Source organism: Triticum urartu, chromosome 3A (genome assembly GCF_056163025.1).
Source record: "Triticum urartu cultivar PI428250 chromosome 3A, HENAU_Tu73, whole genome shotgun sequence".
Classification (NCBI taxonomy): domain Eukaryota; kingdom Viridiplantae; phylum Streptophyta; class Magnoliopsida; order Poales; family Poaceae; genus Triticum; species Triticum urartu.
Window position 1 is genome coordinate 18,740,014 of NC_141875.1, and position 26,801 is coordinate 18,766,814.

Sequence of the window (26,801 nt, forward strand, 5' to 3'; positions counted from 1 at the left end):
CATGCAAGACCGCAATTCCGTAAGGCCTGCAGGTCGCTTGCTTGTTCCTTCAAATATGGTGACAAACACTCGGGAGAGATCCTCCCAAATGTAAATGCTGTTGGGTGCTAACTGATTCAGCCACGCTCTGGCCGAGCCTTCTAACATGAGAGGCAGGTGCTTCATGGCTACCTCATCGTTCCCACCGCCAATCTGGACAGCCACTCGGTAATCTTCGAGCCAAGTATCGGGCTTGGACTCACCGGTGAACTTACTAACTCCAGTCGCCAACCTGAAGTTGGGAGGAATTACAACGGCTCTGATGGCTCGACTGAAACACTCCCGCCCTGAAACATGTACTCTGCTACTGGTAGGCGCATCTCTGTCGTGGCCTTCTCGGTGAGCTCTATTCCTGGCGACCAAACCTTGAACGAGAATGGATCTCGCATCAAAGCCTGGTTCCCTGGGGTCGACTGGAATTCTCCGCCCAACACTATGAGGGCGTCTGTCCACCTACTTTCGAGGCACATACGATCCACTCCTCGGGGGAGGGGTTGGCACTCGACGTCGATCATCATGATCGAATCGGTGATCATACTGCTCATTCCTTCTGTACTGATCACGCCGGTCTCCACGTCCCTCACACCTCAGAGGCGATCTTGGGTTGTGAGCCGACTGGACTGTATCCGCTGCAACGGATCGACTGTGGATCCTGTTCCGCGACTGAGAAACAGCGGAATTCTGGTCTCCCGCTGCCCGGAGCAACGCTTTGATTTGCAAGAAGCCTCTGCCAGCCTCTGACTGGGAGGGCTGAATCGACTCTGCTATACGGGCCGCAGCCGCCAAATTCTGAATCGGAGTATGATATACCTGCGGGGGCGGAAAGAGTTGACGTCGACTGGATTCTGGAGCCCGTTGACGCGCTCGCCCGTCGAGTATTCGCTGGAGATTCTCCAATCGAGTGCGCTCGGCCAAGTTAGCCAAGCGCGCGTCCTCCAAGGCTCGGGCCTCGGGGGTTTCTCCAACGATAGGAGTGTGGAGTGCATCCATGTTCCGGTGGCGAAGTTCCTCCCGCTGCAACGACGTGAGAGGCTCGGGGAGATACTCCTCGTGAGGACGCGACGGGTCACCCCCATCCGCGCCTCCGTCAGCGCGGGGGAAACCGGGAGGACTGTGTGGCCCATCGATCACCAGAACCTCTGCAGCTGGGTCACTGCTGTCGCATTCGGATGCGGTCTCTGCGGAGCCATTCGACAGGTCGAACAGGCCGTAGAGGGATTCGTCGGGCTCGATTGCCGCGACTTGTGGGGTGGCCGACTGGCGGGCCACCACATGCCTCACCCACCTCTGAAGTCTCGACCGACCGGAGCGCTTGCGCCGGCGAGAAATAGGGCGGGGAGATGCCACGGGAGCCGACCGAAACTGGGTCAACGGCTGCCGCAGGAGGACACCACGGACGCATGCGCGAAAGTGCGTCGACGTCAAGTGGAGCCTCCTGAAGCCAAGCGGAGTCGTCGGCGATGAACGTGAGCGCACCGAGACGGATCTCGCGGCCCTCCACCAAAGCTCCGCCCGAAACCATGATCAAGGAGATCGGAAAAAAATCGCAACTTCTCAAACTAGGCGCTAAGACTCCTAGCCCCACGGTGGGCGCCAACTGTCATGGTTCTAACTCTGACAGTGATGTAGGGGGGTATGTATGGAGAGGCTAGATCTTAGCTATGGAGGAGTTGTAAGCACACGAGGATTACGAGTTCAGGCCCTTCTCGGAGGAAGTAACAGCCCTACGTCTCGGTGCCCGGAGGCGGTCGACTGAATTATGTATGTATGAATAACAGGGGTGCCAACCCTTGATACTGAGGAGGGGGTGGCTTATATAGAGTTCGCCAGACCCCTCCAGCCCTCAGTAATGCAAGGTTTAAAGTACATTAAGACTGGGGGTTACTGGTAACGCCCCTAATAAAGTGCTATGATGACCATAAAAGCTACTTAATGACCGACCGTTTGCGTGCAGGGTAACTTTAGATCTCCTAGCAGTCGAGTGGTTGGATCTTGGTCGAGTGATTGCTTCGTGGTCGAGTGTCTTGAATCCGTCGAGTGAGATACCTCCAAGTCGATTGAAAGGTGACTTCTTCTAGGGATGTCCTTGGGTAGGGTACTTAGGACAGGTCCATGCCCCTACCCTAGGTACATAGCTTCATCAACCCCCCCAGAGGCTAATGGGCCTTGTTGGGCCATAAGGGAAAGAGAGAGGGGGGCGCCCCCCTTTCCTTCTCTTTCTCTCCCTTCCTTTCCCCCTCCTAGTAGGAGTACGAAAGAGGGGAATCCTACTCCTACTAGGAGGAGGATTCCTCCTCCTGGCGCACCAACAAGGGCCGGCCGGCCTCCCCCTTGCTCCTTTATATACAGGGGCAGGGGCACCTCTAGACACAGAAGTTGATCACAAAGATCTCTCCCAGCCGTGTGCGGTGCCCCCTCCACCATAATCCACCTCGGTCATACTGTAGCGGTGCTTAGGCGAAGCCCTGCCACGGTAGCTTCATCAACATCGTCACCACGTCGTCGTGCTGACGAAACTCTTCCCCGAGCTCTACTGGATCGTGAGTTTGCGGGACGTCACCGAGCTGAACGTGTGCTGAACGCGGAGGTGCCGTACGTTTGGTATTGAGGATCGGTCGATCGTGAAGACATACGACTACATCAACCGCGTTGTCATAACGCTTCCGCTTAACGGTCTACGAGGGTACGTGGACGACACTCTCCCCTCTCGTCGCTATGCATCACCATGATCCTGCGTGTGCGTAGGAAAATTCTTGAAATTACTACGTTCCCCAGCAAGCACTTCAACAAATCCACACGGTAAGCTAGGACAATCTTTGCCGGATCGATGTCCAACTCCGACCTCTTCAGGAACATCTTGGAGGCCACCAAAGCCACCAAAGCGACCTTGATCTCAAGATTCTTATCTTGGAGCTTGAACTTCTTGTCTTGCATCTCCATGAACTTGCTAAACCTCTCCGCTGTCATTGAATCCTTCACCTCATGACATTTGACACATGCCTCCTCCTTCTTCGCCATGATGTGCTCAAACTTCTTGGTCATCTTTTTCGTCGCCCCTTGTCGCTTCACCTTCTCCTCCTCTCACTTCCTCCCCCGGTTCCTAATCATCTTCTTGACCGGAGAAGGCCCTTCTTGTATCGAGACAATTGGATCGGCAGATTCATCTCCGCTGAGCATGGCGATCTTGATGGAATTGGCAATAGCAGCAAGTCACTTGATTTGCCAATTCAACTTCATCCAACGATGCATAAAGATAAAGTAATTGTTCTCCTTCTTGTAGTATAGCGTGCACTCACGTTCAAGCTAACAAAGGAAGATAATGGATGGTCAACAAGTTGTGATATTGAACGGATCAATGAGACCAACACATGGAGCAACGAACCATAAAAATTACGGGGTCTTGGATTGCCGTGCCACTTTGCCACCGGGTTTTTCACTTGATTGTAAGGCTAGTCATAGTGGAAGTAACTTAGCTAGTAACATAGCGCACTTTAAATTTTTTTGCTTATGTGGCAAGTAATTAATGAGAGATGATAACATAATATGTTACTGTAACATAGCGCTTTTCAAGACAAGATGAGTCTACAAGCTAATAAATGAAGCCATCTAAGATACTACTATTATGTTACTCTGCATTATGAAGGTAGTAATGTAGGCTAGTGCCATATGCATGACACTAGCCTAATTAAGTTACTCCCCACTATGACCGGCCTAAGATGCTCTAGAATGGTGTAGCATCGATGGCTTAGCCAGTCCATATTGCGTTGAAAGATCACTTTCGCGCGGTAGGGATTATAGCACTTTTGCTCATGAAACCAAACATGCAAAGTTTGTCAAACGCCGCCCCCTTTCGCTCATAGCTACGTATCGGCTGGACCGATGTGTTGGGAAGCGAAGTAATAGAGTGACTTGAACTAGGACGGCCACTGCGCCGATCGCCCGGGTGGCAACACCTTATTCTTATTGGGGCGCTTTGACATACGAGGGTCCTACTGTGGCTTCTTCCGCCGTCTTCTTTGCCAAAGTCTACACGCGTCGGGTGTTGTGCTTCGAAGACCAGGTCTTATGGGCGCCACCACCATTGGGTTGGACAACGAACATCTCAGTGTACTCCTCCGGAGTTGCATCGATCAAGGCGACGGACGGCGAAACAATGGGAGGGGGGCGGTGGGAAGGGGAAGGCTTTCGCACGAAAGCAGTGGCGAAAATGCATCGGCACAGGCGCACGGCCTTGGTTTTGGGTGGGTCCACATTGTCCAACGCCTATATGGCAGACGTCTGGATCTCGCAAGACGCCCCCAGTTTCATTTTGGTTCATGAGATTTCGGACATTCGGATCAGTCCGGACAATTGATGGCTCGCGTTGGATGATAAAAAAAACGTCTGGACTGTTTGACCCGTACATTTGCGGACAGTTTGGTGATCCGCATCGGAGTTGCACACACTCGCCACTTCAGTACGGTTACCAATAACATGGTCAACCTTCTTTTTTCGAACAAAAAAGTTCCAATAACATAAGGTTTGCATGGTGTGCGTGTCAACTTTGGCATCGCCAACCCATCATCATGGTACAACCCAACATGCCCGGCCGATGCCACTACTCGGAACGAAATGATGCACGCCATGATGCGTGGCATCGATCATACAGCCATCGATCCATGGTCATGCATGAACATGGCAGCATGGATTGGTGAAGGGTCTCCCAAATTTCCCAATGATCGCCACTCGCCCACACGGCCGACGTCCCTACCCGGCGGCCACCCTACCCGCCATGATTCTGCTCTTCCGAGAAGCCCTCTCCGTGAGTAACAGAACCATTGTAGTGCTAGTACAAAGGCACGGCGTCTTGTTCTCAGTAGAAGATGAGAGGAGCGTCTGCGTCCTGTTATCCGCCCTACCGATGCAAGATATACGTGCAAGCCTTATGTTATTGCAAAGCCATGGCGACGAGGACGCGAGTAGATGGCGACGAGGACGCGAGATCCCAGATGCACGTCGATCCCGAGCTGGAATCCATGGCAGCAAAGCACGGCTGCAAAGCCAAACGCGTCGCTTGCCGGAGCGGCAATGGCCACGAGGAGAGGGGAGGAGTGACAGAGTGACGGTGCTTTATCTATCTACATCTATCTATCTGGCGTCGGTGATCTGGGCGCTGCAGCCCAAACAGTGGCGGACCCGGCCGGCGTCCCAATCATGGATCCAAAGCCGACACCGCCGCACTGTTGGCCCGTGTACAGCGCCTGACCCAGCCTCGTCACGGGGGCGCCCGTCGGTCGGTCGGTCGGCTTTGACCCATGCGGTGCACGCGCCGACGCGACAAGGCCGGCCAGGGAGACGTCCGGGGCGGAGTGGACGATGCTCTCGCTTCGGTCGCTCGCTCGCTCGCCGCCCGCACGACTTGTCCCCTCGTCTCTCTCTCCGCTCCTGTCGCCGGCGCGGGCGGTGGGTGCCCGTCCACTCGCCACGAGGAGTGCCCATGCGCGCACGCACGCACGCACGGACGCGCGGAGGAGAGCTCGTGTCGGCACCTGCGCGGCGGTGCGCCACGGCTATGCTACCTACCTACCCCTGGGCTCGATGGCCATTACGCTCTTGTCTTGTCATGTTCCCGAGGAGCACCGCCACGGCACAATCCCGGGCACGCCATGGTTAACTCGGCATGGTCATGGAGACGGGTCGTGGAAGCCACGGAGGGGGGATGGGCTGCTCCTGTCGGTGGTCCGCGGCTTGCTCCATGGGCCATGGCTTTTGCATCAATTTTCTGAGCTTTTTTGACTGGCCGCCACGCAGAAATCTAAACGAAAAGCCGCACACTTCGGATCGCCAGGCCCCCCAACGGTGAGAGGAATAACTCCAGAACCACCTCCACTAGCTCATCTCATCATCAGCATCCAGCAGCTGGACTCACCACGATGAGAGCTCCCGTTCATGGCCAGTCCAGTCCAGTCGAGCCCATCCCCGTCACACTCACACCAGTAGCTCTGTCTGAACGCTGCTCGCCTAGCTCCGTCCCCAGCCTCGGTTCCCGTGCCAGCCAGGGAGAGAAGGCTGCTGCGAGCGCTGGGCCGGCCGCTGCTCGCTCACCTGGCTTTCCTTTCCTTCCTCGCGACGCGTCGTCTTTCCCTACCCCCGTCCGCCTCACTCCCCGCCGACCCACCCCCACTGACGCCGCGGCCCGCGCCCCGCAGAGCCCCACCCGTCATCACCCACCCCCGCCGTCTCCTCGCGCCGCGTGCCGAGGTGGCGGGTAGCGAGGCCTAGGTGCCGTTGCGTGCCACCTACTACAACATCCTCCACGCCCTCGCTTTTCCGACCCCGGACCCAAGCACGGGTCGGCGAAAACAAGTACACGCACCGCACGGCCAGGCCCAGCCGGACCTGACCGGAGCCTGGGACGGACGGAGGAGCGAGCGGCGACGCCGTTGTGGTGGCAGGAGGTGGGGGGACGAGGATGGGCGGCGGCAGCCTGGCCATCGTGGAGAAGAAGCCGCCTTTCGGGGGCGGGGGCGCGGGGGGGTGCGCCGGCGGCGTGCTGTTCCACCTCCTGGACTGGCACCGCCGGCTCGCGCGCAAGCGGCGACTCTTCTCCCCACGCCGCCTGCTCCCCTCGGCCGCCCGCAGCTCTTCGCTCCGCAGGCTCGCGCCGCCGCCGCCGCCCTCTCTGTCGGCCCCGCAGCCTCCTCGTCCCGCGCCGAGCGCGGCCGCTGGAGCCGATGGCAAAGCTGGTGCCGCCCCTCCCGGCGTCGTCGCGCGCCTCATGGGCCTCGAGTCCTGGCCCGCCGCCCCCGGCGCGGCCGCGGCCGCGCCGCCCAGGCCGCAGAAGCAGAGGAAGGTGGAGGCGTCGGCGGGGGGAGGAGACAATGAGCCGACGCCGGTGGTGGTGATGCTGCCGCCGAGCCGGCGCCCGCCCGCGCCCGGGTCGCCCACGCACGCGCCGCGGAGCCACCACAGCGCCGACCTGCCGGCGAGGAGCCCCAGGCAGAGCCGCCTCGTGCACGCCGCCGCGTCGAGGCTGCTGGAGCCGGGCGCGCGCGCGAGCTCGAGGGCCGGCGCCAGGCTGCAGGCCATCGCGTACGCCTGCTCCTCGCCGCAGCACCGCGGCCACCCCGGCGCCCCGCAGCAGAGCTGGGGCACGCTCGAGCTCGACGACTTCCTGTCTCGCTCCGATAGCCTGTCGTTGGAGCGTCGCGCACCTCCTCCTCCGGAGCTGGATGCAGATCAACGGGGCAATGCCGTCGGTTCCCGCTGCTGGCAGGAGACAGACTCCATGAACACGATGAGCAGCACTGCTGCTGCAGGCTCAGTGACAAGCACTAGTCATACCATTGTGGTGCCAAGAGTGGATTCCTACGATGCACACATGAGTAGAGGCAGCAGCTCTGATGTGGATGCAGTGCATAGAGATTATAGGGCAAGAACTGGGGGAATGGCCAGTTATGCTGGGGTCAGATCGAGCAATGCCGGTGCCGGTGCCGGCGCAAGAGCTGGTGAACAGAGGATGTTGCGCAAACGGGGAGCCTTGTCTAGGCCAGATGTTCCAAGGAGTGCTGTGTCTGGGAACTTGGCTAGTTCAACTCGTTTGATCGGCAATGCTCGTGAATCGGCACCTGCTAGTAGTAGGAGGGCAGCACACAATTTTGGCAGTAGTAGTATGAAGGCACCACACAATTCTGGTCCGAGGAGAGAGTCGATGAGTTCGACCACCCCGCAAAGAAGCACGCTAAGAGACGTGATCGACCGAAATGGGCCGGCGTCCACAAGTAGGGATACAAGCAATGCATCTGGGCAGAGGAGAGGATCACGCAAGAAAATCGACCGCGGTACCGCAGCCAGTAACAGAGGAGGCCGTAACGCAGTTGCATTTGCCTCTAGTTCATCCGCGAGACCGGTGTCCAGGGCTTCATCGGACGGCAAAGTTTCAGAGCACAGAGGGCTCCGAGGTACACACTCCGATACCGGTTGCACAAGAACGCCGGTGGTAGATGCCAAATGTTCTGAAGCCGAACCTTGTGCCATGAGCGCCACGTCTGAGAAAGAGGAATTTAGGAGACTGCTGAAAGCAAAGGTCAACGAGCTTGGCCTGTCTGACAGGGTTGAACCAAGTGATGGTTGTTCATCAAACTTGACTGTGTCGGTGCTCCAAGAGCTCATTTCTGCCCTGACTAATGACACAAACACCTCAGCATCCCAAAGTAGCAACTATTCTGACTCATCGGCTCCTCTCAATAATGCTGAGACTATATACAGTTCCAATGATCAATCACCTGAGTTTCACAAGAGTTATCAGGTCAGTTTTGACGTTGCCTTACTGCTTCATTTTGTCAACCTTTTATATCTGTTACTTATGTTTACTTCAGCAATATTGATCAGTCAATCATGAAATTACCTCTTTGATAGTATGTCCATACGATGAAATTGTAGTGCTTATACTTAACACTTTGTCTAATGGTAGAGACCGCTAAGGAAGCACTTGCTTGAATCCATGCCTGGTACATTTTGTGAATTTGTTGTTAAAAAATTGTTCCTCAAAATGAGATTGGATGTTCCCTGGTCTTTACTGAAGTAATGGTTTACCAACTTGGATGACCTGGCATTCATTGTACTGTGATCAGTGGTCACACTACTTTTTGTCTAGCTGGCTATTGAAATTTGAAAATATTCTTTTGTTCTAGTTCCAGGGTGACCAAGGGGCTGATTCTCCTGCTACGTGCACAAACGACGAGCCCAATCAGCCGAGCCCAACGTCAGTCCTCGAAGCATGCTTCTCACACGATGCTTCCTCCTCAGGAAGTCCAACTGAAAAGATTGGTACGTATTTTTTGTAACACATTGAACGTTGTGCTAGAATGTAAGGATACTTTGTAGCTAGCAGCCCCAGCAATATTCTAGCAACTTTTAGTTATCTATAAAACTAGGTAGGGCTGTGTGTATCCGCGGATGCAGAGGTTGGGAGGGTTAACCTTCTTTTTCAAAAATAAATCTATAAGGCTTGGTTGAAAGGCCTTTTCTGAAGCAAGAAAAAAATGTGCTGGGAACTAAACTCTCCCCTTTATTGATTTACTCAACTTCTGTTGCTGATCTGAGGTAGAAAGAAAAATCCTGACAAAACCTTAAATGAATAGCTATGTTTTGCCTAAAATGCATTTGGCCACAAAACAGATTGCATTCATCACGATGAGCACCAAAAGAAACAACAAATAATGTATCAGTAATGTTTGAACTATTATTATAAGACATCGTTCTGTTATGATATACTCTTTCTAGAGAGAAGCTTGAAACAGTTGTGATTTACAGAATGGGTTGGATTGGTGTAGTTTTTGGCTTGTGTAATGGAGTAGATTATGATGATAACGTATGGTTTCTCCTCCTGTCTGCAGAGAGTACAGAATTCTTTATTTCAATGGAGAACAAAATGGAAGATCTCTTCAATTTAGAGTCTGACATTGAGGATCTGTCCATGTCCATGGACGCAACGAAGACTGCGGCTGCTGCTCATGGCGGCGGCGGCAGCGCCGAAATACCATGTGTTCAAAGTTCTCCAGAGCATGATTTCGAGTTCTTGGAAGGCAGGCTCCACAGCATCGGAGAGGCCATTGCAAACGCTGAGCTGCTTCTGGACAGCAGCCTCTTTTGTGGCACACCGTCAAGTCTATCACTCCATTCTTTCATCGTCGAGATGCTGGAAACCGTTGAGGTCGTCTTCTGCGGCGGATCGGAGAGCAGCTTTGGTTTGAAGGAGGAGAACAAGTACCAACGTACCAACTTCTTGTTCGATTGCATCGTCGAGTCGCTGGACTCGAAGTTCCGCGACTTCGGGAAATGCGGGTACAAGGCTTTGTTGCGAATGCCTCTCACCCTGAGCAAGGACGTGCTGAAGAGGGAGATATCCAAAGAGATCGGCAGCTGGAGCGAGATTTCGTCGGACCGGGCCGCGGAGAAGGAGCTGGACCAGGTGGCGGCGGCGAGGTGCGACGGGTGCCGGACCGAGGCGTTCGACATCAGCGTCGCCATCGAGGACGACATACTCGAGGCCCTCGTCGGTGAGTTCGCCTTCGACCAATGCTGCTGCTGAAAGTGTGGAAGCTTACCGGTTGACATGGCATTGGTCAGGCATGAGTAACACTTTGCAGATATGTACTCTATTTCTCCTCCGAAGATGTTGTACAGCGTCATGTAGTAATGTGGACGCCCCCCACCCCGGTTATTTTCCCTTTTGTGTACTAGTACTGGCTAACTGAAATGTTCTAAAAGTGTATGCACTGCTCTTTTTTTTTAACCTTCAGAGGCATTTCCTGCTGTATCACTGAATAATGCCAAGGGCTTGCAAGCTTTTTATGGTACGGTTGTAGTACATCATACTTCTCTTCAGCAATTTTTGCCGGAGCCTTCTGTGCATGTTGTCCAAGGCCATTTTGCCTTTGTGTAGCGATGATGGAAGAAATCAAGGCGGATACATTAAGATTTTCTTTTCTTTTCGGAAAGGAGGTTAAACCCCCGGCCTCTGCATCATGTTGATATTGATATGTACCTTTTGCCATGATATCCAATTTGGTGTCCATGCTCAGATGAGCCTGGTGAACAGTAACGCAATTTAAAAAGAAAAAAGAAAAAACCCATATTTGTTTTGCAAGCAAGATGTGCACGTGCATGATGTTCGTGCAAAATTTGATGACGTTTGGACATTCCAGGAGCGTGGCCAAAAAAAGACGAATTCAGGCATGAACAGTGAAATCCCGCATTTCAAATGTTTCTCTCGAATCCGAATTTGTTTTTTTTTTTGTCACGAGCTGCTTGAATGTTCAAATATCACCAAATCTGACACGGACATCACACGCTCAAACATCTTTCACCATAATTTTTTTGAATTTTTTGAAATTATTTAGTATTTTAAACGACGTTACTATTCACTCCGGGGCTCATATGAGCCCGGGACCCAAAACGCCGCTTCCCTTTTTGCTGGATCTGTTTTGCGGAACTTGCAAACCTCTCAAGCGCTTTAACCTTTCCGGCATCAAGCCGTTGTGATCCGTGCACGAGCTCCCACTGAGTGAGCGAGTTGGAATTTTCAATGCTGCGTTTCCTGGACTCGCTCGACCTGTTCAAGTAGAACAACTCGGCAGGAAACAGGCAAGGATCAGAGAACAAAACGGCGCCGGTTCTCGAAGCAGAGCAGCGCAGAGCATTCTCTGCACCCGGAAAAGCGCTCCTCGATGCACTGTTTGTTTTAACAATGGGAGATAAGGCAGCCGCGCCTTGAGAGGAACGCTCTTATCACATTGTTTACGGCCAACTTTCCCATGATTTGCTCCGTGCTTACCACCTGCTGTTCCGCCCCTTCGGTTCTTCTGATTTTTAGATTTTAAATAGATATAAACAACTGAACTCGAACGGAGATTATGAATTTTTATGTGTGGTGTGACGTACAGCCATGACTGAAGAATGAATACTACTAGCACCAAATACAGATTTGAAATCGGACAGCATTCACCACAACAAGACGGAATTTTGGGTAAATTCAAACACATGAGCGAACATGATACTTACTACTTGGACAACAACGCTGTGCGAGGAAGCAAGAGCAAACACACTGTAACCGAGGGAACTGCAGCTAAGATAGCTAGCGACAATTCTACCAATGAAGACCAAGACGAAGCCGAAATGCAGAGCAGACAGAGTCGTCCATGGATCCGGCACCACGGCCTAGAGCTAGAGGAGGCGCCTCTGCTGCAGCCTCATCTCCTCGTAGAACCTCTCGATGAACCGCTCCGCGCGGCCGTCCACCTCCTCGTCCCCCTCGAACTCCTCCGCCACCTCCACCCCCTCCTCGCCGTCGGACACCTCCTCCTCGCCGTACCCGTACGACGCGCCGTCGTCAGCCGCCCGCTCGTCGTCCTGCAGAGCCCGGGGCAGGGGCAGCAGGCCGTCGAGCACGGCGACGTCGATCCCGCCGTCCTCGTCCAGGCCGGCGAAGCCGCACCCGCCGCCGCAGAGCAGCGCGGCGAGGACCGTCCTGGCCCGGCTCCGCCGCCTGGCGCGCCACGCAGAGACGCCGGGCGGGCGGGGCAGGAGCAGCGGGGAGCCGGACGGGGAGAACTGGTACTCACCCACGTAGGCGTAGTTGTAGTGGCGCAGGCGGCGCGCGCGGCGCCTCTTGAAGAGGAGCAGGGTCCTCGCCGCCCTGGCCTTGGAGAGCGGGGTGAGCGGCAGGGTGAGGATGGCCATGGCCCTGCCGAGGATGCGGGGCGCGGAACCGGAGGAGGAGGAGGAAGAAGACCTCGGCATGGCCGGCCGGGTTCTTGGCTTGTCTGGTTTCCCTCTCTTTGTCACATTCAAACTGGGCCAAGGTGGCGGACACAGTGATCGTGGTGGTGGTGGTGGTGGCTGGCTGCAGGTGGGGTGGTTTTATGGACTCGGGCTCGGGCTAGCCGTTCGGCCGATCGTGCGTGCGTGCGTACAGTACAGGAAAGCTTTGCGTTGCGTCTTAAAGCGCCTTTACAGTTTACATCTCGCCATCTCGGGGCCGCGACGAAATCTGCACGACCATTACTGCCTGATGATATCTCTCTGACTTCTTGGCGTGCGTACGCACGCAGGCCTCGTGATGGATCACTCACTCACTCGGATCAGTGGGGTCGTATGGCCTTGTGTGGTACAGCGGCACTGCGGCAGTGTAAATGCGTGATTTTCTCCGGCGACCATCATGGCCGGGGTCGTATACCGCCGCGTACCGTAGCTTTTTTTTCTTCGCCGTCCGTGTTAGCAAGGGAGAAACGGCGCCCCGCTCCGTGCTTTGCATACTACGGTTTAGGGTTATTATACGGTGATGAAGTAATGCGTGCGTGATTGCACCGGCTTAATTCCGGTCGTGGGGCTCAAGACTCGAGAGCAGATTACGCGCGCATGGTTGCCCAACGGCGCGCTCCAGGAGATGGAGATGGAGCGGGGTCGGTCGGGCTCTGGTGCTGGTGGTGGTGCTCGTGGGGTCGCAGCCTGGAAAGCGTCCGTCTCCGGGCCGAGGCCGGTGGCTCTGAGCTGGCCGGCCGACCGACCGACCCCTTTTCGAACCGAGCTAGCCGTTGCCGTTGGCGCCTCCCGAGTCTCAAAGTGCACCCCATCCCCATGCCGCCCGCGTCACGGCCACCTGACCGGACCTGGCATGGCATACGAAACTTATTTTCAGATCCCAGCATACGTGTACTACTGGGGAGCTTGGGCAGCCTGTTAAAATTGGGCCGCTCCATCCGCATTCACTCCGGTCCGTCGGGTGGTTGTGGTTGGATTTGCATCTACTGACAAGCATTCACCATATACTGTACCGACGACGGTGCGGATGCGCCCGGCACCACGGCCGCAACCGGCAGCATATACTGTGCTTACGTAGTACGAGTACCACCAGGGCAGATCGGTATACGTACGTACGTACGCGAGCAGGTCGATCGATTCGTTCGTTCGTCAAAATGCGTACACCGGCGGGCGGGAGGAGCGTCCGTTTCCATTACCCAATAATATCCAAGCTTTTTTTTTTCTTCTTCTCTACTGATCTACTCCTGGATTTGGCTGTGCGAGCTACTCCTTTTTGTTTTTCGAGAGTAGTACTGTACTACGCAAAACATGCGAGCCGCTCCTACACCTACAGTACAAGACGCCGTTTGCTTTTATTTGGATCTATCTATGCGTGCCGTCTCTTGGTGGTTGTTTTCTTTGACTCGTGTGCCCGCCCGTGGACATTTACTCTGACCGGCGTCCGTGCCGGGAGCATTCCTAGGCAATGCGTGCGTGCGTGTGTGACTCTGGCTGTGCGCAAAGACAAACACAAGGGCCGGGTAATGAACGCTTTCTTGGTGAAATTCGAGAGATTGTACCATAACCACAATCTATTGTTCATCATAAAAAACAACGTGCCCTTCTTTAAGTGAACTTTGAGAACGCTTATGGTAAAATTAAATGGCATTTTATTTACCAAATGTTGAAGTTAAAGAATTTTCCTGGTCGATGATAATTTTGAGGGGCGGTAAGAGTGTCTACCGCCGCCCGATCATGATTTTTCGATCCAGACAAGCTCAAGAAGAAATTGGGAGAGGATTTGGCTCAAAAAGAGCCCTTGGATGAAGCCCACCAAGAGATGAGGCTAAGAGGCTCTCTATATATGTCATCTACAACCCTAGCCGCCGCCTCTAGCACGCTTCATATCATCTCTATTGAGTATATTGTGTACGTGTATATTTGTGTGTACAGTCCACCTCCTGTTTTTTTTGTATCGTTGAGGTTGTGGCCCACCTCTGTATTTATATATACGTGTCTGGTGCACCGATCAATACATTGTGATTGCACAGCCCACATCTTATCCTTCTACATGGTATCAGTCACAGCATGATCCTAAAACCTAAGAAGCCGTCGCGCTCCTACGCGCCGCCGCGGCCGCCGCTAGTCGCCACCTTCCGCCGCAGCCGCGGTCTCCCCAAACCGCTGCAGCCGCCGATCCTCACTTCCGCTCCTTCCCCGCCACGTGCGCCGTTCCCTGTCGCATCTCTTTCCCGCATCCCCCGCGCCGCTCTATCGATCGCCCGCGTTTCGCATCGCCAGCGCCGCTCGCGCCGCTCTATCAATCGCCCGCGTTTCGCATCGCCAGCACCGCGTCCTTCCCTGCCCATCGCCAACGCCACGTCCCTTCTCTACAGCGCCGCAAGCCACCCAACCCCACGCTACTCCCACGTGCCCATCTCCAGTCAGCGTCGCTCCCGCGCCGCAGAACCTCGCTGCCCTAACCAGCGCTGCTCCCGTGCCGCACTAGCTCCACCCCGCGCCGCGTCACGCGTCGCAAACCCTAACCCTAGTCATGAGTTCCTCCTCCTCCACCGTCTCCAACCCGTTCGCCGGTCCCGATGTCACTCTCGTCCGCGACCTCAACATCCACGAGCGCGTTCCGGTAAAACTTGATCAATCCACCGCCTCCTACTCCGCTTGTAAGCGGTATTTTTCGCTTGTGTTCCGTGAGTACCTCCTGCACGGCCACATGGACGACACCGTGGACTCGTCACTCATGATCAACGACGAGGAGTGGATGATCCTCGACGCCACCATCATCCGCTGGTTCTACCTCACAATCTCCAGCGATCTCTTCCACACCGTGGTGGACGACAACGACGACGCCCACGCGGTCTGGACCAAGCTCAACGGCCTCTTCACCGACAACCGGCTGCAGCGCAAGGTCCTGCTCTACGGTGAGTTTTACGGGTGCCAGCAACTTGACTCATCCATCGATGATTTTTGCATGCGCCTCAAGAAGCTCGCCGATGAGCTCCGTGATCTCGGGGAGAAGACCGGCGACGAGCTCCTCATCAGCACCCTCACCGTCGGGCTCAACGGGGACTTTGGGAACGCCGCCTCCAACCTTACCCTCATCCCGGAGCCTACCTTCGGTAAGGTGGTCGCGTACCTCAAGTTGGAGGAGCGCCGGATGCGGATGGCGCGGACTCGCGTGACCCACACCGCCCTCGTCGTCGGCACCCGCGGGGGTCCAGCCCCGCCACCGCCACAGCCGGCGGCGCCCCGCCTTCCCGCCAGGCTTCCCGCCCGTCCCGCCCGCCCCCTTCCCGCCGCCCCAGACGACGGCCAATGGGGGGTCGTCGCGGCGGCCGTCGTGGTGGCCGCAAGCAGGGGGGTGCAGGCGCTCAGGGAGGAGCACCCCGCCCACCGCAGCAGGCTTATCAGCCGGCCCCGTGGTACGCCGGCCAGAACCCATGGACCGGCGTTGTACACGCCTACTCCATGCCGGTTCCTCGGGCCCCTGCCCCGGGCATTCTCGGCGCCCGGTCACAGCCACACCAGGCATTCTACGCCGCGCCGCAGCCCTACGGTCAGCAGCCGCAGCCAGGTGGGCCGCGCCGCCTCTCCCGCCGGCGCCGTGGGACCCGGCCCTTCTGGCGGCTCTTCACACCGCTCCTTCCCCGTCCAGCTACACCGGCGACGGCGACTGGTACATGGACACTGGAGCCACCGCTCACATGGCGGCTTATCCCGGTAACCTCCACACCTCCTATCCTGTCCATACTTCCAACCGCATAACCGTCGGTGACGGCTCCTCTCTTCCTATCACCCATATAGGTCATGCATATTTTCCGTCTAACTCCACTCCAATATCCATGTCTAATGTCTTAGTTTCTCCTGAACTTATTAAAAATCTTGTTTCTGTTCGTTCTCTTACACGTGAAAATCCGGTTACCGTTGAATTTGACGAATGTGGTTTTTCTGTTAAGAACGCTCGCACGCGGATGGTGCTCCACCGATGTGACAGCCCCGATGAGCTCTACCCGGTTCACTCCGCCACCTCCACCACTTCCGCCGCCCCTGTCGCTCTCGCCACCGGAGTGAATCTTTGGCATGCTCGCTTGAGTCATCCTAATCCTACCACCCTTCGCCATATACTTCGGAGTTTTTCTTTCACGTGTAATAAGAACGAGGATCACTCGTGTCATGCATGTCGCCTCGGCAAACATGCCCGTCTCCCGTTTAGGGCTTCTTATGTTGCATCGTACCCGTTTGAGTTAATTCATAGTGATGTGTGGACCTCTCCTGTTGCCAATAATACGGGCTTTCTTTATTATCTTGTCATACTTGATGATTTCTCGCATTGTGTGTGGACCTTTCCATTGCACCGCAAGTCGGATGTTATATCCACTCTCGCCGCCTTCTACTCCTATGTTCTCACGCAGTTTGGTCGTCCCATTCTCGCGTTGCAGACAGACAACGGGAAGGAGTTTGACAACCTCACTGTTCGTAATCTTCTCACCACACATGGCACGATTTTTCGTCTCACTTGCCCGTACACCTCGCAGCAGAACGGTCGCGCTGAGCGCATCCTTCGCACTCTAAATGACTGCGTTCGGACTCTTCTCTTTCATGCCAATGTGCCTCCGCGCTTTTGGCCTGACGCTCTCGCCACCGCTTCTCTCCGCATCAACATCCGCCCATGTCGTACTCGCGGAACTTTACACCTCATCATCTTCTCTTCGGTGCACCCCCCTCTTATGATGGGCTTCGCATCTTCGGCTGCCTTTGCTACCCTAGCATCGCCGCTGCAGCGCCTCATAAGCTTGCACCCCGCTCCGTCGCCTGCATCTTTCTCGGTTACCCACCTAACACTAAGGGCTACCGCTGCTATGATCCCGTCTCCCATCGTGTTTTCACCTCCCGACACATTTACTTTGATGAGATGGTGTTTCCGTTTCAGCAGCAAGTACCTCCTGTCGCCTCGTCACCGTCGGCCACCGCCGGCTACGACTACGTCAGGCGGACGGTCTCGTTCGGCCCGTGGACCGCGTCCGGGCTTTGGCGGTCCTCGCGCCCTCACGCCGGCGCCGGCCCCCTCTGCCGACCCTGTCGGCGCAGCTGGCGTCCCTCCTTCACCCGCCGCCCCCGACTCGGGCGGCGCGGGGTCGGCCGCTGCTGGCTCGGCCGCTGCTTCAGCCGCCTTGACGCCGGCCTCCTCGCCGGCTCCGACGCCGACCACCTCGCCAGCCCTGACGCCGGCCTCCTCGCCGGCTCCGACGCCGGCAACCTCGCCGGCCCAGACGCCGGCCTCCTCGTCGGCTCCAACGCCGGCCGCCTCGCCGGTGGCTCTGACGGTGCCGGCTGGCCCAGTTACACGGGCTCGTACCGGCGTTCATCGTCCGAGCCTCCGGTACTCGAGCGACGAGTATGTCCTCGCAGCCTCCACCGCGGAGCCGTCACCTCTTCCTGCGTCCGTTCGCGCCGCCCTCCGTGATCCTCACTGGCTTGCGGCGATGCAGGAAGAGTTCGATGCTCTTCTACGGAACCGCACCTGGACACTGGTTCCCCGACCTCCTCGCGCCAACGTCATCACCGGCAAGTGGGTCTTTCGCCATAAGACCCGCTCGGATGGTACTCTCGAGTGCTACAAGGCTCGTTGGGTGGTCCGTGGTTTCCGCCAGCGCGCTGGAGTGGACTTCACTGAGACGTTTGCCCCGGTTGTAAAACCGGGCACGATCCGCACCGTCCTCCAGCTTGCCGTGTCCCGCGGCTGGCCTGTTCACCAGATGGATGTCTCCAACGCCTTTCTCCACGGCCATCTTGAGGAGCAGGTGTATTGTGAGCAACCCACCGGTTTCGTCGACGCTTCACTTCCTGGCCATATGTGTCTGTTGTCCCGCTCTCTTTACGGGCTCAAGCAGGCACCCCGCGCCTGGTACCAGCGGATCGCCGGGTTTCTTCAGACACTGGGCTTCAGCGTCACTCGCTCGGACGCCTCACTGTTTGTCTATCGCCACGGTGACACGACTGCATATTTGCTTCTTTACGTCGATGACATCATCCTGACGGCCTCCTCCGCAGCTCTTCTTCAGCAGATTACTCTCCGGCTGCGTGACGAGTTTGCCATTAAGGACTTGGGTGCTCTACATTATTTCCTTGGCATTGAGGTCGTTCGACGCCCGGATGGTTTCTTTCTTCATCAGCAGAAGTATGCACATGAGCTTCTTGAGCGTGCTGGCATGCTCAACCGTCACCCTGTTGCTACTCCTGTTGACACGAAGGCCAAGGTCTCTGCTATTGAGGGCTCGCCTGCGTCGGATGCTCCTTTCTACCGGTCTATCGTCGGCGCTCTTCAGTATTTGACTCTCACCAGACCGGATCTTCAGTATGCTGTTCAGCAGGTGTGTCTCCACATGCACGCCCCTCGCGACTCCCATTGGACTCTCGTGAAGCGGATCCTTCGTTACATCCGCGGCACGATGTCCCTCGGATTGACACTCACGGCGTCTACTTCTCTGGAGATGGTGGCCTACTCCGATGCGGACTGGGCTGGCTGCCCCGATACTCGTCGGTCCACCTCTGGCTACTGCGTCTACCTCGGTCCTTCACTCGTCTCGTGGTCGTCCAAGCGACAACCCACGGTTTCGCGCTCCAGCACGGAGGCTGAGTACCGAGCTGTGGCCAACGCTGTTGCCGAGTGCACCTGGCTACGACAGTTACTTCAGGAGCTGCATCACGACGTCTCCCAGGCTACGGTTGTCTACTGCAACAACGTTTCTGCGGTGTACCTCTCCGCCAACCCCGTTCATCATCGCCGGACTAAACACATTGAGTTGGACATTCACTTTGTGCGCGAGCAGGTGGCTTTTGGACGTATTCGGGTTCTCCATGTGCCGACTGCACAACAGTTCGCCGATGTGATGACGAAGGGCCTGCCGACTTCTACCTTCGAGGAGTTCCGTTCCGGTCTTTGCGTCACTGGCGCCGCTTCGACTGGGGGGGGGGTGTTGAGTATATTGTGTACGTGTATATTTGTGTGTAGGGCCCACCTCCTGTTTCCTTTGTATCGTTGAGGTTGTGGCCCACCTCTGTACTTATATATACGTGTCTGGTGCACTGATCAATACATTGTGATTGCACAGCCCACATCTTGTCCTTCTACAATCCCATTCATCTCTAACACATTCAAGTCCATCCCCATTAATTGCTGCTCCATCACTACCGTAGAGGAAGGGACAAGATCAAGGGAAGAAGAGGAGGCTCCACCACCGGCAGCACCGGCCTTCGGGCCGGTGCCCTCTCCACCACGCCGGCGCCACCACGACCATCTTCACCGTGCCGCCGCCGTCATCATCATCACCATCATCACCTCCTCCCTTCACCGGCTCTAGGTCGGCTCGTAACTTGACCCTCTTCGTTATATTCGAGTAGATGCATTTGTTCTCAAGGATAAAGATGAACACTTTTATGATTAGTATGATTTATTGCCCAAGTGATCCAATTTGTTCATGTTCAAGTTAGTATTCTCGCGAGTGTTGAGACGAGGCCTCGCTCGCACTTTTGCCGTGTTTGGCTATGGAGGAACTACTGTCATTGCATAGGGTCGGACGTTGAGGGAATTCAAGGTGACAATAAAACCTCAATACCTAGTTTTGCAAAGTTGATAGGAGAGTTCAGGTAAATCCATATCTGGCCTAATGGGCCATGGATTGAGGAGATAAAAGAACAGTTTAGAGGTTTTGATGAAGTCAAGGTTTCTTGGGTTAGACGTTCTACTGATGTTGCCGCTCATAAGTTTGTTAGAGTAGATGTTCGTAATGAACTTTGTAAGGTTTGCTTTCGTTTCCTCCAGACTTCGTGCTGGATGTAATTTTGGACGAGATTCCAAATTTTTAGGTCTTTCTTTTGATTGAATAAAACGGTGACATTGCCCATAAAAAAAACCTCTGGCAACGTGGCAATGTCCACGCACCACAGCGATCCTCCCCACGTACGCACGGTCGACAAAAAAAACTCTTCCACGATCGCACCGAACACTGAAAAAAAGGAAACAACCGCGACCCAATCCACGCACACAACCTCCCACGTCTCACGCCCCTCTCGCTCCCGATCCTCCCTCTCTATTTGGATCTCACAGAAAAACTTCCGCCCGCAGCCGCGCCCCCCGCCCCTACACGGATCTGACACGATGGCCTACCCTTCTCTAACGCCGTTCGACGATCATCTCGGTCGCCGTTGTGCAGCCCCTGTAAGCCGCCCTGGTCTGGACCGACAGCTCACCTGGACGGGGTGGTACGACCACGGCCCAGTGCGACGGCTGGAGGGGGGTTCCTGGTGATCCAAGCCATGGTGACGGAGGTCCAGGAGGAGGAGGAGAGTGACGCGAGCTCGGCAGTGGAGACGCCGAAGGAGACAGGAAGGAGGAGAGGTACGCAAGCTAGGGCGACGGAGGCGGTGGCGGAGGTCGGGGACGAGAGATACGCGCTCCACACCGTGTGCAGGGTGCTCGCCGGAATGGCCAATACGTGGAAGTGGCCGACGCCGTCCTGCCGCCGCTCTCCGTGCCGGTGCTCATGCCGTCCCTGCTGCACGTTCCTCTCCAGCAGCAAGTCTCTCTCTCTCTCTCTCTCACACACACACACACACATACACATTCTTGTTGTATGAATGAAGTGACTTACTGTTGTTGTATGGATAAAAGTGAGCTGCAGGTTTATGAATAAAATTGACTTGTTTGCAAATTCGTGTAAGAGTAGAAGAAAGATATAATTGACCTTGTGCACTGACTGTTGCATGGATGTCAATGGCAGAAACACATCAAAGGAGCTCCGGGTCAAGACGGCGGTGGCCGACATGCATAGTCTGCTCTTTGAGGAGGTCATCCGCCTTCCTGTACATTCTTGGCTTCACGAGAAACTGGACTGATTTGATTTAATTCAGTAGTTGTGGTAGTGTTGAATTCTGCGATGCGTCATTTATTTGGCAAGGCTTTACTCCAGTGGAGCCGCTGAGATGAAGTGCGAGAGGAAGAAAAAGGATGTCATTGCATATTTGGGTCAGTGCTAATTGCTTCTATATGACTTGCTGGTGGAACTTAATTTAAAAAGTACTTCCTCCGTTGCAAATTACTCGTTATAGAAATGGATGTATCTAGAACTAAAATACATCTAGTTCTAGATACATCCATACATGCGACAAGTAATTTGGAACGGAGGGGGTATATTTCTTGTGGTCTTAATTGCTTCAGCGTTACAAGAAGAAACTGGAGTAAATCCTCGTGGGGTAAATTCGAGGCATCAGTGAAAACAATTCGAAGGCAATATTTTCAATGTCTCCATTGGATTTAGTTTTGAAACTGGAGCAATAGTTTGAACAAGATACTCCACAGGTTTGGTTTCGACCATATAGCTTTACCCTTTAGATATTTGTTGCCTTGAATTTAACATGCGATGTTGTCTTGGGAGTATAATGAGTTACATAGAGTTACATAGAAAGGAGATAAACTGGAGTTACATAGAGTTTATGAACCATCAAGATGTGCTAAGCCTGATTCAGAAGGTGCATATTTTTCATACTAGGACATGTCGCACAAAATGCAAAGAGTTATGAATTGACTTCAAAAAGAAAATAGAGACTAGAAGTTAAACTGTGAAGATTATTTCGTGCCATCCCTGTAAAGTGTCACATTTGGTTCAGGAGAGGTTTGTACCCCTGAGGTTATATTGTTTTTAGATTAGAGAGAGAGGGAGGAGGGGCTTGCTAAGACAAGGGATGGAGGTAAAAAGGGGATTGTGATAAGTATTCACCATTGATATGGGTGAAGAGCTTGTATTTGGCGGAGATTGTGGGTGTATCAAGAACAATATCAATTTCCTGGTAATAAAAAAACAGATGATACTGCTTGAGGAATCTAACTATATATTTAGACATGATTAATGTCGAACCAACAAAATATACACGTCCGTAGCAAACGCACGGGCAATTAACTAGTTAGAGTAGAAGTAGAAGGGTAGGCGAGTGGTTACCGTAGGCACGTCATGCCCCGCTCCGCACTCTACGTACCGATCGATCCGGATATGTAAATGCCCGCCCTGATCATGAGAATGATACAGTATAATAGTACCACATTTGTGATGCTCGACAGATAAATAAACAAATAAAGAGAATGATACAGCTATGAAACCTGCAAGCATGCATGCCAATCAAATGTGAGACACCAAGAGAAAAATGCAGATGCATCAAGCCATGAACGTGATTGTTCCTTTCTATAAACGCCACGATGGTGATTGTTTTCTGCTTGTTGCACTGGACAACAGCGTGGGCATTATTGAAAACTCACGCGTTCGTGCATTTCTTTACATTTTGCTTGATCTCGTAAGTCGATCGTGCCACTACTTAATTGCGCGGAAAATCTCTAGACAGTCCATGCAAGCGATAGTGTGGTTGGGACGGAGGTTTCAAGCTCATCTGACTTGACTTTCTTGTTTTCGGTTAGTGAGTTTTTGTTTGGGGGGCTAGTGAGTTGAATGCCGCCTGCATGCATGCATGCAATAAGTAGGGCAACATTTCGCCCTGCGATTAGCACGAGAGAGTTAAGCAACGATCTAAGTACTTAGTTTCGTACACGCACGTACACGGAAGAGCGAGCATCCATGGCGAGCTCCGGCCACATGGTCGTCGGCGTTGGTGGACCTGATGAGCAGGAGCCGGTGCCGGTGCCGTACGTGCTGTCCTTCACGGACCTATGCTACAGCGTCAGCAAGCGCCGGGGCGGGCTGATGGGCTGGCTGCCGTCGCGCGGTAGGAACCAAATCGCCAACGCCAGCACCAAGGCGCTGCTCGACGGCATCTCCGGCGAGGCGCGCGAGGGCGAGCTGTTCGCGGTGATGGGCGCCAGCGGGGCCGGCAAGTCCACGCTCCTCGACGCCCTTGCCGGCCGGATCACCCGGGCCAGCCTCCGCGGCAGCGTCACGCTCAACGGCGAGCCGCTCACCGACGGCCGCCTCCGCGCCATCTCCGCGTACGTGATGCAGGACGACCTGCTGTACCCGATGCTGACCGTGCGCGAGACGCTGCTGTTCGCCGCCGAGTTCCGCCTCCCGCGGGCGCTCTCCGCGGCCAGGAAACGCGACCGCGTCGACGCGCTCATCCGCCAGCTCGGCCTCTCCGGCGCCGCCGACACCGTCGTCGGCGACGAGACACACCGAGGGGTGTCGGGCGGCGAGCGGCGCCGCGTCTCCATCGGAGCGGATATCATCCACGACCCCATCCTGCTCTTCCTCGACGAGCCCACGTCCGGCCTCGACTCCACCAGCGCCTTCATGGTGGTCCAGGTGCTCCGAGACATCGCTCGGAGCGGCAGCGTCGTCGTCATGACCATCCACCAGCCCAGCGCGCGCATCCTCGGAATCCTCGGCCGCCTCCTGCTCCTCTCCAGCGGCCGCGCCGTCTACGCTGGCACTCCAGCCGGCCTCAAGCCCTTCTTCTCCGAGCTCGGCACGCCCATCCCCGACAACGAGAACCCGGCCGAGTTCGCGCTCGACACCATCCGAGACCTCGAGCGCCAGCCCGACGGCGCCGCGAAGCTCGCCGACTTCAATGCCAGGTGGCACGGCGACACCATCGGCAAGGTGAGCAGCACTGTGATGTCGCTGGAGTTGGCCGTGGCCGAGAGCGTCTCCCGGGGTAAGCTGAGCCGGCTGATCGAGAGCACCACCGGCACAGTGGGGATGCCGACGTACGCGAACCCGCTGGCGTTGGAGGTGTGGGTGCTGAGCAAGAGATCGTTCATCAACTTCCGGCGCATGCCGGAGCTCTTCGCGCTGCGCCTGGGCACGCTCATGGTGACGGGCCTCGTCCTGGCGACCATCTTCTTCCGCCTGGACGACACGCCCAGGGGCGTCAAGGAGCGGCTCGGCTTCTTCGCCATGGGCATGACCACTATGTTCTACGTCAGCGCCGGCACGCTGCCGGTGTTCATCCAGGAGCGCCACGTGTACCTCCGCGAGACGGAGCACAACGCGTACCGCCGGATCTCGTACGTCCTCGCCAGCTCCGCGGTGTTCTTCCCGCCGCTGGTCATCCTGTGCCTGGCGTTCGCGGTCATCACCTTCTTCGCCGTCGGCCTGGCCGGCGGCGGCGCGTCCTTCGGCTTCTTCGTGCTCACCGTCCTGGCCTCCCTCTGGGCGGGCAGCGGCTTCGTGACGTTCCTGTCGGCGGTGGTGCCGCACGTGATGCTGGGCTACACGGTGGTGGTGGCCGTCCTCGCCTACTTCCTCCTCCTCTCCGGCTTCTTCATCACCCGGGACAGGATCCCGGGCTACTGGATGTGGCTCCACTACATGTCCCTCGTCAAGTACCCGTACCAGGCGCTGGTGCAGAACGAGTTCGGCGACGCCAGCAGGTGCTTCGCGCGGGGGATCCAGGTGTTCGACGGGACGCCCGTCGGCGGCATGTCGGAGGCCGTCAAGATGAAGGTGCTCCGCGCCATCAGCGCCGCCCTCGGCACCAACGTCACGGCCAGCACGTGCCTCCTCACCGGCGCCGACGTGCTCAAGCAGCAGGCCGTCACGGACCTAGGGAAGTGGAGTTGCCTCCTGGTCACGGCGGCATTCGGCTTCTTCTTCCGTGCTCTCTTCTACGTCGTCTTGCTCGTCGGGGGCAAGAACAAACGGAGATGATATCGATCACGCGCGTCCCTAGCTCCTTAATTTCACTTTTACCTCAACAGCTAAATTAAGCATGCCTCTGTCATATCTGCAACTAGCAGTACATTGTGGCTTTGCGCATCTGGATGCACAAGGGGTGAAGCCACAACTCTTCTGTGGCTCGATCAAACAATAACACACGAAATGTTTGCACGCGTCCCTTTAAAAAAGAAGGTTTTTTTTTACTTCTAAACCACACATTCGAAAATAATTTGTGTGAATTATTTTATTTTTGAATAAAAATAATTAGTTGCACATGTACAACTGCTTCAACTGCACACGTTCCACTCAGTGCAACTAGAGAAATTACTTTTGGAAAGTAATTTAGCTGCACACTGCGAGGACATGCAATTATATGTGGCAATGTATGTGTGCAAAATGAATAAAAATAAAACAAGATATTTAAAAATAATAATAAACCACACATATGAATTGCACCCCCCCTTTTAGAAAAAGAAAACCACAAAAAATAACCAAAAGGAAAATGAAAATGGAAAAGTAAATAAATAAACCCACCTATCAAACCGTCCATCCTAGTTGTGTGTAAAAAATATCATAAACACAAAACACAAAAAATAAAGAAAAGACAAAAAGTAGAAAATGGAAAATTTATAATTCCACCAACCTGAGTTGCCCCTATGCACCCACCATCCCGCGGCCCCTAGTTGCGTGGATGTTATGTTGCTTACGTTTTCATGTCGATGGGGTGTGACACATGCAACCCAATTACGTCTCGAGTATGCACCTGCAACTGGGTCACGTATAAAAGTTATGTGTCGAGGATGGACACACAACGGTGTTGCTCTAGTTGCGCGTAAAAGGCTGGACATACAATTGGGGGTTTGTTTCGAGGGTGGACATGCAACTGAGGTCGGACAAGTTGCGTGTCAAGGGTGAAGATGCAATTGGGCCGGGCTAGTTTGCGTGTAAGGCTGAGCATGCAACTGGGGTTGGGCGAGCTGCGTGGCAAGGGTGGACATGCAATTGGGTCGGACTAGATCCCTTCCCCACATCCAGTCTCCGTCTAATGCCGATGAGTACCGGGGCATATGGTATTGTTCCATGCTTTCTGGTGATGATTTTGGAGACAGTTAGTGGCAAGTACAGTTTAATTGCAAGGACAAGTAGTATTTGTATGTCTTGAACCACCCACATTTGCATCGTGCTAGTACTGGGTTTTTTAAAGTTGAGTGTCCAATTTTGGTTCCTGCTACCATATCTGATAATCAAGAAATTTTATCAGATTGTGGTGCTTATAATAAACAAACATTATTTTTTAGTATGCAATTGGACAAATAATTCTTAGTTCTGAACTCAAATTTGTACTCCTAATTTGAGTTTTGCACTGAAAAGTTCTAGATGACTACCCATTTAGTGGTTCACTGGGAAGCTTGTTGATATACTGTAGAGGTTAACGAATACCGTGACTTTGTTGTCGTGAGACTGAGGTTATCGATGAGAGAATACATACATTTAACCCACACTTTTCATCCCCTTTTTCCATGACCTAGTGCCAGTTTTTCTGTGCACTATGCTAATAGTAATTTTGTTAAGTAAACTAGTAGCAATGCAAGCTTAATCAACATGAGTATCTGCTATGGAAAGATAGTTTGTTGTGGTAAAAACGCGTGGACAATGGACACACTGATTAGGTGAGCAGCAGCAAGGATATATGCCAATTATAAGAAAAAGTATACATATCTACAACACAGGCAGACACGGAGATGTCCTTACTATAGATGTGCAGATTAAATCATTATGGTTGTTGTTCGAACATAAGTTTGA

At 54.6% G+C, this 26,801-nt stretch overlaps 3 protein-coding genes across 4 annotated transcripts; 2 read left to right on the top strand and 1 right to left on the bottom strand.

Annotated features, from left to right (window-relative positions):
* Positions 1-5,679: 5,679 nt before the first annotated feature.
* Positions 5,680-10,431, top strand: LOC125533216 (uncharacterized). Of its 2 annotated transcripts, none has more exons than XM_087546022.1 (3): positions 5,680-8,326; positions 8,718-8,847; positions 9,417-10,431. In XM_087546022.1, the coding sequence occupies exons 1-3, from the start codon at positions 6,491-6,493 to the stop codon at positions 10,109-10,111; spliced, it is 2,661 nt and encodes an 886-aa protein (XP_087402148.1). In that variant the 5' UTR covers positions 5,680-6,490; the 3' UTR covers positions 10,112-10,431. The 2 variants fall into 2 exon arrangements, with proteins under 2 accessions (XP_087402148.1, XP_087402147.1); XM_087546021.1 differs by having other exon boundaries at positions 5,682-8,326; positions 8,712-8,847.
* A 1,103-nt stretch (positions 10,432-11,534) lies between these two features.
* On the bottom strand, positions 11,535-12,431 carry LOC147977920 (cotton fiber protein). The gene has a single exon (XM_087546023.1). It carries the CDS (start codon positions 12,319-12,321, stop codon positions 11,746-11,748), a length of 576 nt encoding a protein of 191 aa, XP_087402149.1. The 5' UTR covers positions 12,322-12,431; the 3' UTR covers positions 11,535-11,745.
* Positions 12,432-22,776: 10,345 nt separating this feature from the next.
* On the top strand, positions 22,777-25,204 carry LOC125528884 (ABC transporter G family member 6). Its single transcript, XM_048693306.2, has one exon. It carries the CDS (start codon positions 22,962-22,964, stop codon positions 24,987-24,989), a length of 2,028 nt encoding a protein of 675 aa, XP_048549263.2. The 5' UTR covers positions 22,777-22,961; the 3' UTR covers positions 24,990-25,204.
* Positions 25,205-26,801: the final 1,597 nt, after the last annotated feature.

Bases quoted from the DNA above. Each gene is read 5' to 3' on its own strand.
- LOC125533216 (XM_087546021.1), top strand. From the start codon at position 6,491: ATGGGCGGCGGCAGCCTGGCCATCGTGGAGAAGAAGCCGCCTTTCGGG. The intron at 8,327-8,711 runs GTCAGTTTTGAC...CTTTTGTTCTAG, and splicing joins AGTTTCACAAGAGTTATCAG to TTCCAGGGTGACCAAGGGGC. The intron at 8,848-9,416 runs GTACGTATTTTT...TCCTGTCTGCAG, and splicing joins AAGTCCAACTGAAAAGATTG to AGAGTACAGAATTCTTTATT.
- LOC147977920 (XM_087546023.1), bottom strand. From the start codon at position 12,321: ATGCCGAGGTCTTCTTCCTCCTCCTCCTCCGGTTCCGCGCCCCGCATC.
- LOC125528884 (XM_048693306.2), top strand. From the start codon at position 22,962: ATGGCGAGCTCCGGCCACATGGTCGTCGGCGTTGGTGGACCTGATGAG.